Source organism: Coenobita brevimanus, chromosome 85 (genome assembly GCF_032717465.1).
Source record: "Coenobita brevimanus isolate Jiangsu-jjx chromosome 85, ASM3271746v2, whole genome shotgun sequence".
Classification (NCBI taxonomy): domain Eukaryota; kingdom Metazoa; phylum Arthropoda; class Malacostraca; order Decapoda; family Coenobitidae; genus Coenobita; species Coenobita brevimanus.
Window position 1 is genome coordinate 2,401,086 of NC_137038.1, and position 18,643 is coordinate 2,419,728.

At 39.0% G+C, this 18,643-nt stretch overlaps 1 protein-coding gene and 1 non-coding gene across 2 annotated transcripts; both read right to left on the minus strand.

The window, feature by feature from the left end:
- Nucleotides 1-1,483: 1,483 nt before the first annotated feature.
- LOC145410449 (alpha-mannosidase 2C1-like) lies at nucleotides 1,484-17,266 on the minus strand. Its single transcript, XM_080280601.1, has 17 exons — nucleotides 17,092-17,266; nucleotides 16,029-16,270; nucleotides 15,233-15,377; nucleotides 13,828-14,029; nucleotides 13,238-13,439; nucleotides 12,025-12,282; nucleotides 11,249-11,397; nucleotides 10,242-10,397; nucleotides 9,386-9,619; nucleotides 8,538-8,707; nucleotides 6,895-7,068; nucleotides 6,366-6,622; nucleotides 4,953-5,257; nucleotides 4,585-4,760; nucleotides 3,583-3,664; nucleotides 2,494-2,622; nucleotides 1,484-1,685 (listed from the first exon to the last, which is right to left on the minus strand). Exons 1-17 carry the CDS (start codon nucleotides 17,228-17,230, stop codon nucleotides 1,529-1,531), a joined length of 3,177 nt encoding a protein of 1,058 aa, XP_080136727.1. The 5' UTR covers nucleotides 17,231-17,266; the 3' UTR covers nucleotides 1,484-1,528.
- On the minus strand, nucleotides 7,312-7,430 carry LOC145410506 (5S ribosomal RNA). The gene has a single exon (XR_013899296.1). It is a non-coding gene; the product is annotated as a 5S ribosomal RNA (ribosomal RNA).
- Nucleotides 17,267-18,643: the final 1,377 nt, after the last annotated feature.

Here is an 18,643-nt window from a genome sequence, read left to right on the forward strand (position 1 = left end):
TATGTCATTACTCCAATACTGTACTTCTATGACAATCAACAATAACTACTCACGTATACAAAGCATAAAAGATCACTTCAATGAATCTCCTCATCAGTGCATCACTATCACTGTATTCTATGCTACAGGTACTGTACTTCACTACTTCCTAAGAATCTAAATTTTCAATGGTTAGGATACACTACATTTTATTATCAACTATGAACTTTTTCTATCAGCAAGTATTATCAATTTTGATCCTGACAATGGGATTATTCAAATTTAGCATCAGTCTATAATTTCAGAATGCTTTCCAATATTATTTTACTATTTAAAGGTACTCTGCATGTAAACTGAATTCTGAGCCACTGTATTCTATTATACTGTATAAGCTTTTAAAAGTCCACTGAAATGGTTCTGTGTTTCAATTTAGATCAATAATTTGACTGTGTAACAAAAACTTGGCTGATGTTTGAAATCACACTAAGCATATCCCCCACTGCAGCCATATTGCAAAGAGTGTTCAGTGATATATCTATATCTATATATGTTTGGACCAACTGCTTAGCCCCGGGCTCCTATGCTCCTCATGGGGCAATGTAGGATTGGATGATGGATGGATGGATGGATGGATGGATATATATATATATATATATATATATATATCAAAATTATATTCCGGTTACTCAGCGGTAGTGGTAGGTGGGGGCGCTCACCATCCATTCACTCGATATTGTGCTGCTCTAGAGTGACTGCTCTTTCCCCTCTTCCTTCCTCTTCTGTCTTTCTTTCCTTCTTTCTTTCCTCTACCTTCTGTCTACAGGTGACTCTGCACTGAGTGACAAGCCATATGAAACCATGTACTATGCTGGGTAGTAACCATATAACCAAACTCTGATGTCTGGTGGTTTAGTGGGTAATTAAGGTGCTCCAACCAGATTAAGCCAGTGTAGGTTTATATCCAAGGGGTGGTTGGGGTTTACTGCTCACATAATGCCACTCAGGGATGTGTGAGACTGGTCACACTCATCTTAAATATCAGGACCAACTTGACTAGCCCCAGTCTCCTACATTTCTCATGGGGCAACGCAGGATTGGACGATGTATGTCTGTATGTATGTACTCAAGGGCATTCCTGTATAGAGTGCAGCAGATGTGAAAAAAATAATGTAATTCATTTTATTCATTAGATAGTATAACAGACAACAGATACAATCTATGTTTTCTGACAACATATGGGAGCACACAATGAATGGATCTCATTACTAGTAAAGTGTGATAAAGCTCATTCTTCTTCACAGTTATCAAGTATATCATGGGAAGGTACTGATACTGAATCTTATCACTACTGCACTGTACCACAATTCATGTTTCTTAATACAAATAGGAAATTATGAACAAAATGCAAAATCATCAAAGCTGGATCTTATACTGGATAGTTAGCATGACTGAACCTTGGACTGTTATTCTGACGATATTATTGTAAGCACGAGTAGATCTTATAGTTATTATGGCTGGATGTTCTAGTTATTATGACTGGAGCTTAACATTATTGCAGCGTGAGCCTGACAGCTCTGATGGCGAATGGAGTGAATGCAAGTGGAACAGAAGTGACCCCCTCCTCCTGCGTGAAGGGAATGTCGGAGCCTGCCACCTCCATTCCATCACATGCCTTCACCGAGGTTACTGGCCATTTCAGGTTCAGGCTGGGAGTGCATATATGGGGTTAGTAATGTTTAAAATTAAGGACAAGGTTAGCACAGGCGATGAAGGCTGTTGTGAGGGAGAAACAGGATGAAATACATAAAGAATAATACAGGCCTCTAACTAGTCCAGGGGAGTGTAGAGAGTAGCACAATTAATATTGGTACATTCAACTACAGTATCAAATATGTAACACTAAGAAAAAATATGTCTAAGTAATTTATGAGTCACCTACATAAAACTGTTATTAAAAATGCTAACAGTCACAACACCAATGAATATCAAAGAATAAAAAAACAAGCAACAACTACTATATGAAACAATGTATACACTTAAATGAAAATACATCCTACTGATGACAGCAAAACTCTCATGATGGTTCTCTACAGTATAAAGAACAGTACTGGAAAAAACATATCAGTTACAGCATTACTGTAATTAGTACAACACAAACAAACCAGGGCCTGTACTTATAAAGTCTCCTAGCCATAAATTGTGTGCAATATAAGATTCCTTGTCTGTATGTTTTGTTTGCCTTCACTCATAGCTACAACTTCCAAACACTTCAAAGTCAAGTTAGAGTGAATATTTAAGTGACAGTTAATGAAAAACAAAATTATCTGTCATACCAGTATGAGTTAAATGTTATGGAGACTACTGTTATAAAAAGTGCTAGGATCTTTTATAAATATGACACTTGGTATCAAAATATATTAACACAGCTAAAGGATTGGCTACACTGAAAAGTACTGTAAACATGAACTACAATAGTAGATACAGAGAGTCAGGATATAATCAGAGAATACTTACGTGACCTTTGACCTGGTTCCATTGCACTCATACAGACGCAGGACAATCTCACCAGACCCATCCTCTGCTGGTTTGACTGTGTGTAGCACCACTCCTTCCCCAGTCACATCCACCCATGTCTCCTCACCTCTGTACATAGACAGAAAATTGGAGTGCTGAGAATTGTGGAATGGTCTGGGCTATCATATTATCGTCACTCTAATCTTTTTTCCTTCCTATGAGTCCAGAAAAACACAGAGAAGCACAAATGAGAGAGACCTATGAACTGCACACCTAGTGAAATGGGCCAGACACTTATCACAGACCATCTGGGAATGAAGCAAACATCTGAGGTTACAGATGGTGGTGGGGATAAGGCAGAGAGACTGATGATGATCCTGGCTCTCGCACCTCCTGCCAAGTGTAGTCTTCTCAATACTTTTAAGAATAAGGTTTGTTTCTTGGATAACTTCAAGTTCAGCAGAGTTTAAGCAAAAATTTCCTTTCAGTGTCGACAGTTTTCTCAATAACTACTATGCACACACACAGTAGCATGGTAAACAATGGCAGCCTGCCTAAGGAACAACTACTACTACTACTACAATGGCAGCCTGTACCATTTCCCTTGGTGTTTCCACAATCTTCACATGGAGGAAAAAAAAATACGGGATATGCAAACCCCTTAAAAAAAATTATTCTGGTTATGACCACACATCTTAAAGTTAATTGTGGTCAGATAACTGCAAGACTAAAGGAGTCATATACTATTTCCATTAACATCCTCAGTGTAATAATGACTATTAGTACTTTATTTTAATCAGTTACTTCTGGTGGACATTCTACAGTTTAAGACAAATAACACTGACCAGACCAACGTAACAGCTCTCAGCAAGAACTTCATTAAAGGGAAAACTCTAAAGGCACACATTTACCATTACTCAACTGTATGCGCTTCTCTGCCTAAGTACCAAAATAAAATGCAACTCACAAACAAGCTCTTATGCCCACACTCTAATGCAGTCTCTCCACACCACACCACACTCACTTCATGCACTTCATAACACAGACTATCCATTTAACACATCAAACATACACATGCCAACTACTAACCTATCAGCAGGGGCCTGGAGGTGGAGAATGGGGGTGTTGAACTCGTATCCTCGCTTCATCACCCCGGCTTGTTGAAGGGTTCCTGCACATAGAAATAAAGCAAGTCATTTGTACAGTTACAAATTTTAATACTGACACTTTTACTGACAAACAACAAGACAGTGACAAACAAATTTCAGAATGTATTATGTACATTTAATCTTGATTAAAAAATAGTGATATTAATGTCCAAAACCGTACAGAGATAAAGGTAGGGATAGACATTATGAGGTATGTGAATCATGGTCCTCATCTCTGTAACTTAGGCTCTTGAACCTGTGGCAGGCTATTGACCTGCTATCATAGGATATAAGGCCACTGCACTACTCAGGTTCCTATAGTTACCTCCCCTAGGTGTTACCCTAATAACTCATTTTGCCTATCCACCAACCCACAAAGGGTGGAGGGGCATACGAGCTGAGTGGTACCAACAACCTGTACCAGGATTCCAACCCCAGTACTAATGGGCCACCAGATTCAAAAATAGCAACACTAATCACTCAGCCATTGCACTGGTAACTCTTACATTTTAAAAAGTCTCCCCTATGCTCAATAAACACACCTAGAAGTAGCAAAAATAAACTAAATAAGATATCACTGGATTCAAGATACAGTACTCATGGTTTTCTTGACTGAACATTACAGTTTTGGTCACAATTATGGTCACCATTAAGTGTGACCATACAAGCCAAGACTATAATGTGTGTGATTACAGTACATGACAACCTTGGCCCATGATACTTTCCATTACCCAGGCAAACAAAAAATGTGTTTGAAAATATAACAACTTTTTACATCAAACTATAAGTTGGGAAAAATGGCAAATCAACTTACAAGTAGCAATGGAATTTTATAGTTATTTTCCTTTAATATACTAAGGACACCAAGGTAAAAAGAACATTAAAATGGGCTAATAAAACAAGAATACAATACCTACATTAAGCAAAGACCAACTAAACTCACCCAAATGTGGAAAGAGAGCATATTTGAAGGTGTGGTCTCCAATGTCTGCAGATGCGTCAGGAGCCTTAGGAGAGCGGAGGAGGGAGAGAGCCAGGGTGTGACCGCGAGCCATCCACCCATACTTGGAGTCATTTAGCACAGCCACACCCCAGTCAGGTTCAGAGATGTCCGCCCACCTGGAAATGTATTACAGTTGATAGTTTTCTTTCATTCTCCAACATTTTGTACAATATAGGTACTGTACTTTCTTTTTCCACTATTTCTGAAGCTTTTGTCATCTACATGCAGGTACGATAAAAAGGTCTGGATGATGATGGTGATACGGATCATAGTGAGAATAATGACAGTAAGTGATGACACTGACTTACTTGTGGCCACAGATTTCATAGCGGGCTGAGTCCCAGGATGTGTTCATGTGTGTCGGTCTTTCAAGATGGCCAAACTGAATGTCAAAGCTAGCCTTGTTGGAGTGCAGGGAGGTGGACTGCACAGTCTTCAGGAATTTGCGGTTCTCTCCCCAGGTGACTGAAGTGAGGAAGGTCAGGAGAGGTGAGTCAGCAGTCAACTGGATATCTTGGGTCAGCGTGGAAGAACCAAAAGTGACCCCCCACCGGACTGAACAGATGAGTGCACTGTTCTCCACAATGACTGGGGCTGTGATGGTGTAGCCAGACTGGAGGGAAAAACATTAGGTAATATGGTAAAAATAAACAAATAAATAAAAGTCTGCAGCCAACTGAACATCCTGGCTCAATGCATAAGTACCAAAAGTGATTCCCATCAGCCTGAGCAGATAAGAACACTGTTCTTCACAGTGACAGGTAAGATATTTCTAAGTGAAATTATCCACTAGCAGCAGTCCCACAAATTTTCCTTGCATAATTATTACTTTTTTTTTTTTTTTTTTTTTTTTTTTTTTTGTACTACCCTAGCCATCCCACCCCATCAACTTCCATAATTCTTCAACAGTTATTCCAAACTTATTTCTTTCCCACATATGTGTTAAAATGAATGTCCCAACTGTCTTGGTACAAGATGCTATTAACCCTCAGAGACACCCAAATGCAAGTAATGCACCCTAAAATAAAAAAAAAAATAAAAAAAAATAAAAAAAAAAGACATATGGGAATTGAAACACTTGAAAAATGTTTTTCATGCCCCAAAGATGCATGTTAGACTCGTTACAAGCTGCCTGAACTATCAAACATTGGTAGAAAACAGGCAAAACCTCACATTGTCACTTGTCATCATCATCATCATCATCTAAACCCTATGTCCCACTAGAAAATGGGGTGGGTATGATCCAGCAGTAGCTACAGGATGGCATATAAGTAGAAACTACAAACAGAGAGCTCAATGAATGGGCCATACCATATATCCATTCACAAAGCAAATTATGGTACTTTTCAAAAATCTTGGCTCCAGGTCACATGTAAACCATCATCACTTTTTTTTTTTAGATATTTTTAAAACTATTTGTGTGATTACATTATTCCACTGACTACCATTTTAAAAAAGGGATGCATCCCTAGTTATGTGAATACTCATCCAAATATCATCATTTCACTTCTATCTTTTCTTGTTTTCTCTCTCCATCCTCACTTTTTTTTTTACCAGTATGTATTTTTAAAACCACGTGTGTGATTACATTATTCCACTGACTGCCACTTTAAAACAGGGATGCACCCCTAGTTATATGAATACTTATCCAAATATTATCAGTTCATTTCTATCTTGTCACTGTTCTCTCTCTCTCTCTCTCTATTTATTTATTTACTTACCTTGCCATCATTAAGTACCACTGGAGTCTCTAGGTGATAATCCATGACATCCCAGGCATCCCAGTACAGTGGCTCATCATCGTACAACATGAGCTGGTTCCCATACATCTCCTCCGTTGTTTCAGATGTCTGGTAAGAGGGTGGCTGGAACACATCTCGCTCATCACCTACCACCTTCAGGCTTGTTACCCGGCCAAATGAGTCTATTTCAGCATGGATCATTCCATTCTCGAGGACATACTTCCCATCAACTTCAGCTGATCACAAGAAAATAGGTAAAGCTGTAACAAACAATCCCATTTTATACCATCAATGCATGAGGACCCAAGGTTAGGTTACTGTGGTCTAGTGCACTTCAGGGGAGATGACCAGCCTACTTCTCTTGGTGGCATTACATGATCAAAAACCTTCAATCATCTGGGGACTGAACCTATGCAAGGCCATCAATGGTAACCATGAAATATGAAATAAATAAAGTAAGGAGAGAACTAGACAATGAAAGAACATAAAAAATGAAATGTTAACTTACTGACTGAGACTGGAGAGGTCGGTGTGAGCGATGTAGGTGAAGCGATGCCCATGGAGGGTACACTGACCATGGCGTAACTCCCGGCTCCAGCCTTACTCCCACCTACAGTCACCACCTCTGTCCTTGCCCATGGCAGTGTGTTCACCAGAACTTCTGTCTTCTCTCCAGCATTCCCTAATATCATGAAAAATAACAATAATAATAATAATAATAATAATAAAAAAAGGAAAATATACTAAATGAATAAAACTAAAAACAGACAACTTTACACTCTTAAATGAACATTCATCACTCATTCATTCATTGCCAGACGCCATGTATCCCAAACGGGGTGGCCAAGGGCTTAAGAGTTAATAGTTTTACTGGGAGGGGCACTAATCCTCCACCAACCCCACTTGACACGTAGGGAGAACGTTATGCCAACAGCATCTGGTGTTCCCAGGCGGTCACCCATCCAAGTACTAACCAGACCCAACGTTGCTAAACTTCGCCAATCGGACGGGAAGTGGTGTACTCAACGTGGTATGGCCGTTGGCATACCCAATGTAAATACTGTTGCAACAGGCTTGCACTCACCATACATAAATGGGTAGCTCTACTACGCACATTCAAACTATGCTTTTACAAATTCCGAAGGGCAACTGATCCATGTAGCCAAAGCATGAACTACTGTAGCTCTAAAATTAACTTACACGTACCCACTACCCACACGGTACTGAAGAAATGTGGGCAGGATCCAAAAATAGGAAAAGGAAAACAAGAAGCAGAGGCTATCAATAGTGAGTCCAGTGCAGCAAGTATGCCCTATTTCAGTTAACTGATATTTTGTGTAATCCTGTGTACAGCACTGTAATTATGTGACAAACTTGATAATATTTAGTAACAACTGATGAATGTACGAACAGGCTCTATTACCAAAGATATTCCAAATATATTTGTCAATAATAGCAGCTTAACATAAAGTAACAATGGAGAGAAGTACTACATATGAGGAAAACTTCACTACAACAGTGAAGTGACTTAGTATTAATCACGAGTTTGGAAAATAATGTCTACAGTATACAATGACTATTGCTGGCAGTCTAACTTAAATCTAAAGTCTTAATTATTAAAGTACCTAGCTAAATTTAGTGTAAGCTTGTTCACATAACATAATCCTTTACAAAAGGAGATAAAAACCAAGCCATATATTATTACCTGATCAGCATAACTTCAGTAAGCAAACTGTATTGGGAAAAAATTGTTGAGAATTATTTTATTCTACGAAAAGCGTAAGTAATGTAATACCAGACTTTACCTCACTAATTTACTTCAAGCATACCAGTACATGATAAGTGGAAAATTAAAAATCCCCCACGATGTATATTTTAACTTTCATGAAGTCTTGCACTTCCCATACAAAATAAACTGAGAATCTTTGCCTAGAAATAACGGTGCTTCAAGGATCAGTTGTTGGACCAATTCTTTTCACGGGTTACATCAGTGATCTAAAAAGTTTGTTTTTTTTTTTTTTTTTTTGTTTTTTTCAACTCAGAAACAGGGATGATATGACAATACTGACAACAATTACAATAATGATGATGACGATGATGGACGACAATGACAAGAAATGGATTCAGATGCAAATAACATCAAGTACTGACCAAAGACAGCAGCAGCAGCATTGTCTCTAACAGTGATGGCAGCCTGTATAGCCTCGTTGTAGAGCACCTGAGCCTCAGGGTAGATCATAGCGATGCCTGAGCCTGGCAGCACGTCATGGAACTGGTTGAGCAGGAGTTTGTGCCATGCTCCCTCCAGGGTTGTTAGACTTCTGCATAAAAGGAGTACAGTAATAATTTTAACTCTCTCATGCTCATTACAACTCTAGTACTCTACTCTATTTCAACTAACACTAATGCTACCCTGCGGAAAGTGTATATGGGAACGTGTGTTTTAATACTGTCACCAGCAGCCCTTTCATGGTTATGACAGTTCTAGTATTCTCTTCCACCTAATGTAAAATCTTTTATCCAGCTGACAGTGAATCACACAAACCTGAACCTCAACACACAGTCATCATTAACCTTCTCATGGTCATGACAAATATAGTATTTTATACTAGCTAATACTAGACAATTTTCTCCAGCTGAAGGTGAGTCATAATAATCTAAGAGTATCAAACTGTGTACAGTTAATACACAACATTGTGATAAAATAACTTCTTCAGCCTGAGAACAATGTTATTATTTTATTCCTAGTACCACAAGATTATTAGACTTCACTCTGGGGAGATTTCCTGTACTGCTGGAGTTAAAGAGCGCTACTTCTAACCTATACTGTGCCCCTCTTGACTAACATCCCACTAGTCTTGCATCAACGCAATTGTATGCTCTGGCACACTTTTTCAATTTGCCTGACTGTAACTAAGCAACTTTTTCCTTTTTCCTCCCCTCTTAATACTCTTATAAAGCAAGATAAAGAACAGAAATGAACTGTCCCCCCAACTCACTCTTGCAGGAGCTGTGATGCACCCTGTGAACCCAGCGTTGCTACAGCCTGACAGAGGAGCAGCTCGGCATCTCTGAGCTCAAATTCTGTCTGTCGACAGAGCCTCTTCATGGCAGCATGTGTTGTGTAAGTGCCATTGTGCAGTTCCAGGTACAGCTCACCCACCCACCGGCAGAAGTTGTGTTGCTCAGACTCTAGCTGGGTGAACATCTGGTCTGGTGTCATCATACTCATCCTGTCCAATATATGAAGCATATGTATCATCATTATCATCATCTTCATCACTGTCATCATTATCTTCATCATCAATATCACCACCTCTCTCCTTGCCTGCCATGTTTCCTGCCTCCTCCTGTTTTTCTGTCAACCTGCCTTTAATTTTTCCCAGACCCAACCACACTAATATAATTCAACAACCACACTAATATAATTCAATCACCTTATTTTGTTTGAGATTTTCAACATTTTGCAGCTACTTTCTATAGCTCAATGGCATCCTATCAACAACAATTTTAGGATGAGCAACATACTAACATACTCTACTATTAAGACTGAATCTCAGGTGGTAAAGGGGTCATTGTAACACATGTCCCTACGTGATTTACTTTACACAGGTTAACATTTTCTCTCTTATGTTTGTTGTATTGTTTGAGTATTGACACAGCTTGCATCAATAATACACAAGAAGCTACTGACATGTAATGTGTAAAATAAACAGATTTGGAAGAGATGCCGTGAAGCCTAGTGCATCACTAAAAATATGACCCTCATTCTCTTGTTACAGCTTAAAACTGAAACTGGAGAGATGGCAGTTAGGTATAGGTTAAAGTGGACAGAGCATAACACATGGACCTCACCTGGGACAGCCATCAGAGTCCTTGAGGCGTTGTATCTTCTCCAGCATATCCTGAGTGGGGCCACCTCCACCATCACCATACCCAAAGAGGAAAGCCGAGGTAGAGGCACGGCCCTTGTCCTGCAGATTCCTCTCTGTCTTCACTGCCTCCTCCACCCTGACACACAATAAATGATACAACATCTTATTTTTTATTATTTTTGCTGATTTTTGTAGGATGGAAGCTCTATATTCAAGACCTATAAGAGCAAAAATCCATAATCTCTATTAGAATATAAAATCATGGCAGAAGGAAGAATCACATACAAGAATGAACAGGCAGCTTGTAAGACAAACAGAGGGCTATGATGTTGTCTATCCCTAAATCAATTAAAGGACAGGGTATGGGGCTCAGGGTCCAGCTCTCCCAACTCCTGTCCCATCCAGTGGTGTTTTTATAACACACAGAGAGTATGTGGATAAACTTCATCCTCCTTATCTCCATAATAATTTTCGAAAATTTTAGCTCTGGAAAATTTTTATAATTTTTATGCCCAACACAGTTATTGGATGAGATATACTTTAACTGCCAGCCCCCCACAATGATGACTATTTATCTACCCGTGTGGGACCAGGCACTAAACTGATATCAAGGTTTTGCACCCTAACATCACTGTTTCTGGGCACTACTTTTATGATACAGGATAAGTACAGTTCATCTGAAATCACAGTGCAGTTTAAGTCTATTGTAAGTTACCTTTCTTGAAGTGTTATTTTGCTGATAAGTTCTCAGTTAAATTAAAACTGCCTACTAAGGTCCAATTATTACCTGTAAATACTGACTCATTAGTTTCCCCAAATCCAAAACAACAGCTGAATGTAGAAAGCTGTGATATTTTAGAATGCATCCCTTACTTACAAAACAGACTGCCATACAAACACACAAATAAATGTTACACTACAGCCTCCACCTTTTTTTAACCTAACTATACCACACACGGCACTGCCACCATTTGAGCTGATACTTACGTGACCTGCATGCTGTACGAGTCTCCTGGAGGGAAGTGTGCCAGGACAGTACTGCCATCTATGCCCTCCCAGGTAAAGTTGTGGTGTGGGAAGCGGTTCACCAGGCTCCAGCTCATCTTCTGGGTCAGGAACCTCTTCAATCCCATGTGCTGCAGACATCAAATGGTGATAGATACTGTGAGTCCTCATTACATGTTGGCTATATTATTATTTTTTTTTTTCTTTTTTCTTTTTTTTCCAATTAAGTACATAGCAAATTACTATATTATGGGTAATTAAAGTTCCATTGCTACCTTTATACAGTAACTGATTTCCCACTTCCTCAAAATTATGACTGTATAAAAAAAGAAAAAGGTTGATATTTTGGAACACATAATAAGGACTTACTGTAATGCACAATAGTTTTAAAACATCAGAGATAGACTGGGTGTATATATGTTATATACAAATCAACTCACACATATATTTAGTCATCAAACATCAGTGAATAGCCCACACTCATGCTTAATGCAGTAAATATGTTACATTTTGACATACCAAAAGACTCAATGAAGACAGTGCAAAAATACGTTATTCACACAACATGGGAAATGTTGGTTCTTACAACATTAAAGCCTACATGAACATGGAAAAGTATACATGCACTTACCAAAGTTCCCAGAATACATGCACAAGGACCACAAACGTCAGTATCAGCCACCAGAAAATAGAAATACAAAACTGTACAGGAATTTTATATAACAGTACAACAAAGCAAATGCAGAAACAAATCTTACATTCATGAGAGCTGGAATCTGTGCAGAGTAACCAAATGTGTCTGGAAGCCAAAATTCATTGCATGTGATCCCCAACTCCTTCTTGAAGAATCTTTGCCCATGGAGGAACTGTCTAATGAAGGACTCTCCACTAGGTATGTTGCCATCCATCTCGGTCCATGTGGAGCCAACAGGCAGGAAGCGTCCCTCAGCCACGCGCTCCAACACCCGTGCATACAGCTCAGGGTAATACTCCTTGCACCAGGCCCACTGTTGTGCCTGATGGTAAAGGAAAACTGGTACTGTATTATGTTAATCCCTTTAATCTGAGGACATACTTTATATCTGATGCTCTTACAATACTAGACAATTTTTTTCTTATTAGGAGAAGACTCAAATATGTGAAGGGGTTAATGAAGGCTACTTTTAACCCTTCCAGTTCAAAAAGTCTCTTCTATTCTACATACAACTGCCTGGAGAAAACAAAAATGAAATGAAAAGAGAGTAAATCTGAAAAACAGCAATGCAACTACTGTATAGCTATCCCTCTATCAATTTTCCTCCTAACACCCATCCCTATCTGCAGTGGTGTTGAAACAGATCAGAGAGTTACACGTACAGCAATGTACCCTAAATATGATTTGGCTCACAGCTTATTCAATATCTAACACAAAATTTACTCAAGAAACAGACTAAACCATGCCTTTATGACTACAGTGTAAAGGACATATATACTATTACAGTAAGATCCCCAGAGATACCCTTGTTTATTTATTTATTTATTTTTTATTTTTTGCAATTAAATCCATGATAAGTTACATAAATCTTGCTTATTCAAGTTCTAATTTTACCTGTAAGATTTTTTGCTAGTTTTCCCCACATACAATCAACTGTATGTAGGAAAAAAAAAAAAAAAACTCTTAATATATCTCTGGCTTATAAGAAGGGCTGTTTGTACTTTTCCTTCAGTTCAGCTCGTGCAGGGATTAATATTACCATACTATCACACGCTAGTGTTCACCGACGATTCCCAATCTGCATTATGTTTTAAAGAACATTACATTACTTACCTTTGACTGTCAGGGACTGTCCTTCATTATATTTTACTGTTGTGTACTGTACTTCAAATTGCTAATCATACTACTTTCTTGTGTAACATCTTACACTGCCAGCTGCCAGAGCTGACAGGGATATGTTGGTAAACTTTTCATAGCTAGTGACAGAACACACTCACCTGTGATGCAACAAAGATGTGTTCAGGATAACGGTCCATGAGAGCCAGCTGTGAGGAGAAGCTCCGTGCTACTTTCCTCTTGGTTTCTGTGTAGGGCCACAGCCAGGCTGAGTCAATGTGACAGTTGCCAATGGTGGCCAGGGTGTGGGAACGGGATCCATTGCCCTTGCTGAAGTACTCATCGGCCAGACTGCTTGCAACACTGGAGGCAAGGAGGACAACAAATCAACATCACTATCATCACGATCTTTTCTCACCTAAGGATGGTGTCAGGTAGGATCAAGAAACCAGAAAATCAAAGTTGGGAAACTATTAACAGTATAATTACTGAAATGGGTCACATAAATATTCATGCTCCTGGAACCTTGTTGTCACAAGCATAGCAATTTGCACATATTTCTTTTGTTATTGCTCTTTACTGATGCACTTCACATACACCAGCAAGGTAGTCAATCAATCTACTATTACATTAAAATGGAGTAAAATTTTATACCATATACATTTCCTTCATCTATAAACCACAAGCTTGGCATCTGGCACAGTACATCCCAAAACCAACAGGATGAGAAACAGAGCACTGTATTACCAACCTGTCTTCCCCAGCTATGATAGAGTTAACCATCTGATTGGCAGTATAGAGAGCCTGGTATCCTCTCTGGTCATTTAGGTCTATCAGCTTCTCAGCCAACTGATGCAGCACCTCCAGGTCACGGGTCAGTTTGTACACCACCCCATCCAGCCGAGCCACCTCAGCCCTCGACACAGTGTAGTAAACGTCAGGGGAGGGTGGGTCTGCAGCATGTTACAGGTTACTGGTATCTATTTTTATACTTCTGCCTCTGCATATGTGAAGGTATTGCAGGTCAAAATGATGATGGGCCTGGAGGACATTACGGGTCACGTGATACAGCAAAAAATAGGTCATAAGGTACTGGTACATGAAAACTGTGGTCTAGCTAAGGAAAACATATGTGTGGTTGGTGAGTCAGTTTATAAAGTGTACTTCAGTCTTTCAATGGGTTGGGCTCCATTCCATTTATCATTAACCCTTTCAGATATCTGGATGCTCTTTTGCATCAAGTGCTCATGCTGCATAATAAATATAATTGCTGAGTAATTTCAAGCTATATTGTGCTTTGTAATGAATACTTTGCTGACACATAAAAGCAAAACCTTATCTGTGTGCTATGAGTGAATACTTCAAATAATTTATCTCTGATACAACTTGTCAAGGAATATTTGTTCGTACTGCATACAGCGATAAAGCATATTTACTGCCCTTGCCTGAAAAAGTTACAATTACTGAAGTACCCTACATGAGTACTGTGGGATTGGCTGTTAATCCTTTTAGTTGTTACTGTGATGAACATTTTCATAATAAACTGCAGCAATCACAGAGAGGATTATAGATAAAAAGTATCGTGTTCTAGTGGGTAAAGATGCTCCAACCAACTGGTCAAGGTTTACTCATCACATAAAAGTTACTCTGGGAAGAAGGACTGGTAACTCTTGCCTTCAGTGCCAGGAATGAATAACCATGCCGTGGACACCTATGATCCTGATGTACCAATAAAGGGCTGGAGGATAGATAAATCAGTACACATTGCTAGTCACATTATCTTGTACGTTACCAATGCGAACACTGCTGAACTGATGATATTAAAGATATATTGTACTAATATAAATATAAGGGAACAGTAAGGTGTAGTAGGCAAATAACTAAGGAAGATATGTAAGAAAGCTTCCCAAGCTCACATGAAAACAGGCTCTGGTCTGTGGTTCCCAATTATTGATACATCCTTCTGTAACTTACTTCATGTTACCTTAATGTCAGATATATGACAATTCTACAGCTCTACATTCCTTCTATAGCACTTCTTCATGACTAGTAACATATTCTTGTGTAAATATATTGCTGGAACTCCACACCTAAGTTGGATTGATGGTAATTTTTGGCCAGGTCAAAGTGAAAAGATTACTCGTATAGCCACTCACCAATAAGGTCTCCCTCTGATGCTCCCAGCAACTTGTTGACAGCCATCTCCACATAAAAGGTATATGGTCCACCTTGCCCTGCCTGATGGTTGGTGGTGATGGTGTAGCAGGATCGTCGGGCATCTGGATCACCGGTTGACAGACCCTGAGGCAAAAATGAATTATATCCTTTGATGCAGCAACATATCTCTATATTTTAATATTGCTACTAACAAACATTTTACTCAACTTAGGAGATTGCCCTAGTAAAGGAGGAACTAATATTGGCTGTATCTAAACCCACTGGTTAAAACAAACTTCTGAACTAAATATAATTGCCTGCAGACAGCAAAAACAAGTACCAGCAGATGTCACTGTATCGAAAGGGGAAAAAACTTAAATCAGCCTAATCATGTGAAACGGTAAGGAAATATCTGTAATATGCAGCATCATTATTATTATTTTTTTTTTTTAGGTAAGCTCCTGAAATACTGGATAAAAAATGCCCAATGTCCATTTGTTGTACAGTATTATATAAAGGATGAACCTTACTGGGTGGTCGACACAATGCCTTCTGGCATCTAAACCATCCAATCCTCACAATTACTCATCTTCATAATTTTTCTGCCACAATATTAAGCCTACTACTGTCTTCACCAAACCACCAAGATGCTATCACTTTTCCTTCTTTAATTATGGCCCCATAACAGATCCCAATTCTCTCATCTTCATTCTTTTGTCCAATTATTTTTTCCAACTACTAGTATTTGTAGCAATTTCTCAAAATCAGCTCCTGTGCTGGTCAGTAACCACTCACTTGTAGAATCTTTCCATCCTCACTCCATACAGCTGCCTCTGAGTTTGATGACCACCGAAGCTGCACCTCACTGCCGGCCCACTCATCAGGAATTGTGAACACCAGTCGGAACCAGTGGGTGGTCCAGGTGGGACCATAGGAGGACCCAATGGAGGTAGGGCTGAAGGTCTGCTGGGTGATTTCGGCGAAGCTCCATCCTTCCCATGCGCCAGACCCTCCAGGCAATGCCCAGTGGGACAGTTCTGATGGCAACGCATAAATTAACAAGACCGCAACCAAATACAGTACTGTATTTCTTACATAGGTAAACAAAAGAAAATACAGTACCTGCAGTCAGATGGTTGCTCCAAACAAGAAAGTGATATCTAATCACTCAATGGAATACAGTTCAACAAATCTTTACAAGTAAGGGATATTCAGTTGTTCATTGGAATTCAGTTCAACTACAGATATATATACTGTATACACATACTGTACATATATTCTGAAAAACAGAAGTCCTTGCTTCCATGGGTCAGCCTTTTTTGTCCAAGGGCTACTCTCCAACCTGTACAGTCTTGGGTCCTCTAACCTTGAACTCCCTTCTCAGAACCTCAGTGAACACTGCCTTGGTCTGCCTACAAGGATTCTCCCAGTCACATCCACATCTGTACAGTTCTTCACCCAATTACTCACACATGCTCTCTTTATGTAAAAACCTCCTTAGCCTACTCATACATAATGCAAGTAATTTTCAGTTGTTGGCTGAGTTGAAAAGAGTACAGTAAATATATGTCAAATGATCTCTGACAGTAGGCTAGATATATCTGTTCATTCAGTTATAATTCAGTGAGTAACCCTGATCCAGAGGCTTCAATGATGTGTGAATCAAGGTCAGGTCCGTTTTAGCAATCACACTTACAGCTTTATGTACTTGTTTCAGGATCCTAGCTCACATCATCTCTTGGTAGAAAAAGGGTCAGGATGATGATGGTGATCATTAGTTACTATCTCAAACTTCCGAATATCGTTCAATGGACTAGAAAAAAAAAAAAATGAAAACCCAAGCCACATGTTGACTCACCTACAGGCTTTGAATCTGGATAGAGTCTGTCCACAAGGTTAACCTCTCGGAAACGTGTGGAATTAATGTAATTATATACCCTCGGCAATGTTGTCTTGAGGTTCTTGTGTATACTGGCTTGAACTCCTGGGTCAGACATACTGATGACTTTGTAACTGCCTCACTCTTAAGACGGTTATTTGGTAACCCTGGAGTGGGACACTTCTGAAATAAAATAAATTGGATAACATTATGATTTTCACAGAATATGAGGGAAATGAAACTACAGTACATGTAATCATATACTTTTAGAATCACTGCTTGAATAATTGAATGAATACTAAGAAAAAGGAGAGGTTATGTGGCACTAAGGCAGCAAAGAATGGAGGACAATTAAATTACATGCAAAATGTGCAAAGCAGAAAGTAAAGTAATAATATTAGAAATAGAAAAAGACACCAAAGAATTCAGCAAGCAACGAGGGGTGAGGTAATAATGAGAGGAAGGGAAAAGCAGAGCAACGGTCGTGAAGTATGAATGGGCAGCTGAGAAAAAGGTGTCATGAATCACTGTGACTGTTGCGAAGTAAGAACAGGCGGTCGAGGAAAGGGTGTCGGATGAATCACTGCTTGGGCTCGGAAACGTAAAGGTAAGTAGTGCTAAATGTCATTTTTCTGCCCAAGCTTAAAAAGGTTGATAAAATCTGACACTCTTACAAAGGTTAAAATACTGTGTACTGATAATATATTAATTCTTTCACTGTGACAGCTGAAGTACTCTGTACTGTACCATACTATAGTATTACTTTTCTAATGCCAGCAGTATATTAGGTAATGGCCTAAATAAATCATTCATACTGAAAACAGAAAATATATACACATCAATATCTAATGGACTTACAATCCATATCAATCTGCATAGCCTCAAGTGCAATTCTGGCCACAGAAAGCCTATTTGTGAGACAGTCATGGTTTGGCTACCCACAAACAGCAAGTGTAGTGGAGGTAAATCACCAATTTAAATTTTGCTGTCAGGAGTTTGCTTTGCAGTTATTACATCCATTTTTTTTAATAATTTACCATACATAGTGTATAAGCGAGTCAAACGACTGACAGTAAATATGTTATCTTCACAACTGTCACAAAACAGGTGACTTGAAAGTGTGGTGTTTGCTGTGTGACTTGCCTGAAGACGGCCTTTTACTTGATCTTCAAGTTCAACTAGATTTATAAAGTTATTTTATCAAGGGCAATTTCAGTTACCAGTAGGCTACCATACTCATTCAATTCATTCTCAATGTATATAAGCTAAAAATACGAGCAAAATACATGGGTTATCATTTATGGCCACCTCTGCAGTTCATGTACCTAAACATACCGCTGTACGCAATGTATGTATTATAGTACAGCAGCGACTGTAGGGTCCCTGGGGGGGGGGGGCTAGTCAGCACTCCAAAACTTTTGGGTTTTAGGTAATTACTTAATCAAAGTAAGTACATCCTGATTTTTTTTTTTTTGGAAGAACATTATTATTATCAGTCAAACTTGTGTGAGGAATGTGCAATCAATGAAAA

Bases quoted from the DNA above. Each gene is read 5' to 3' on its own strand.
- LOC145410449 (XM_080280601.1), bottom strand. From the start codon at position 17,230: ATGTCTGACCCAGGAGTTCAAGCCAGTATACACAAGAACCTCAAGACA. The intron at 10,398-11,248 runs GTAAGTATCAGC...ATTGTGTGTCAG, and splicing joins TCGTACAGCATGCAGGTCAC to GGTGGAGGAGGCAGTGAAGA. The intron at 2,623-3,582 runs GTTAGTAGTTGG...GTCTATGTACAG, and splicing joins CTCCAGGCCCCTGCTGATAG to AGGTGAGGAGACATGGGTGG.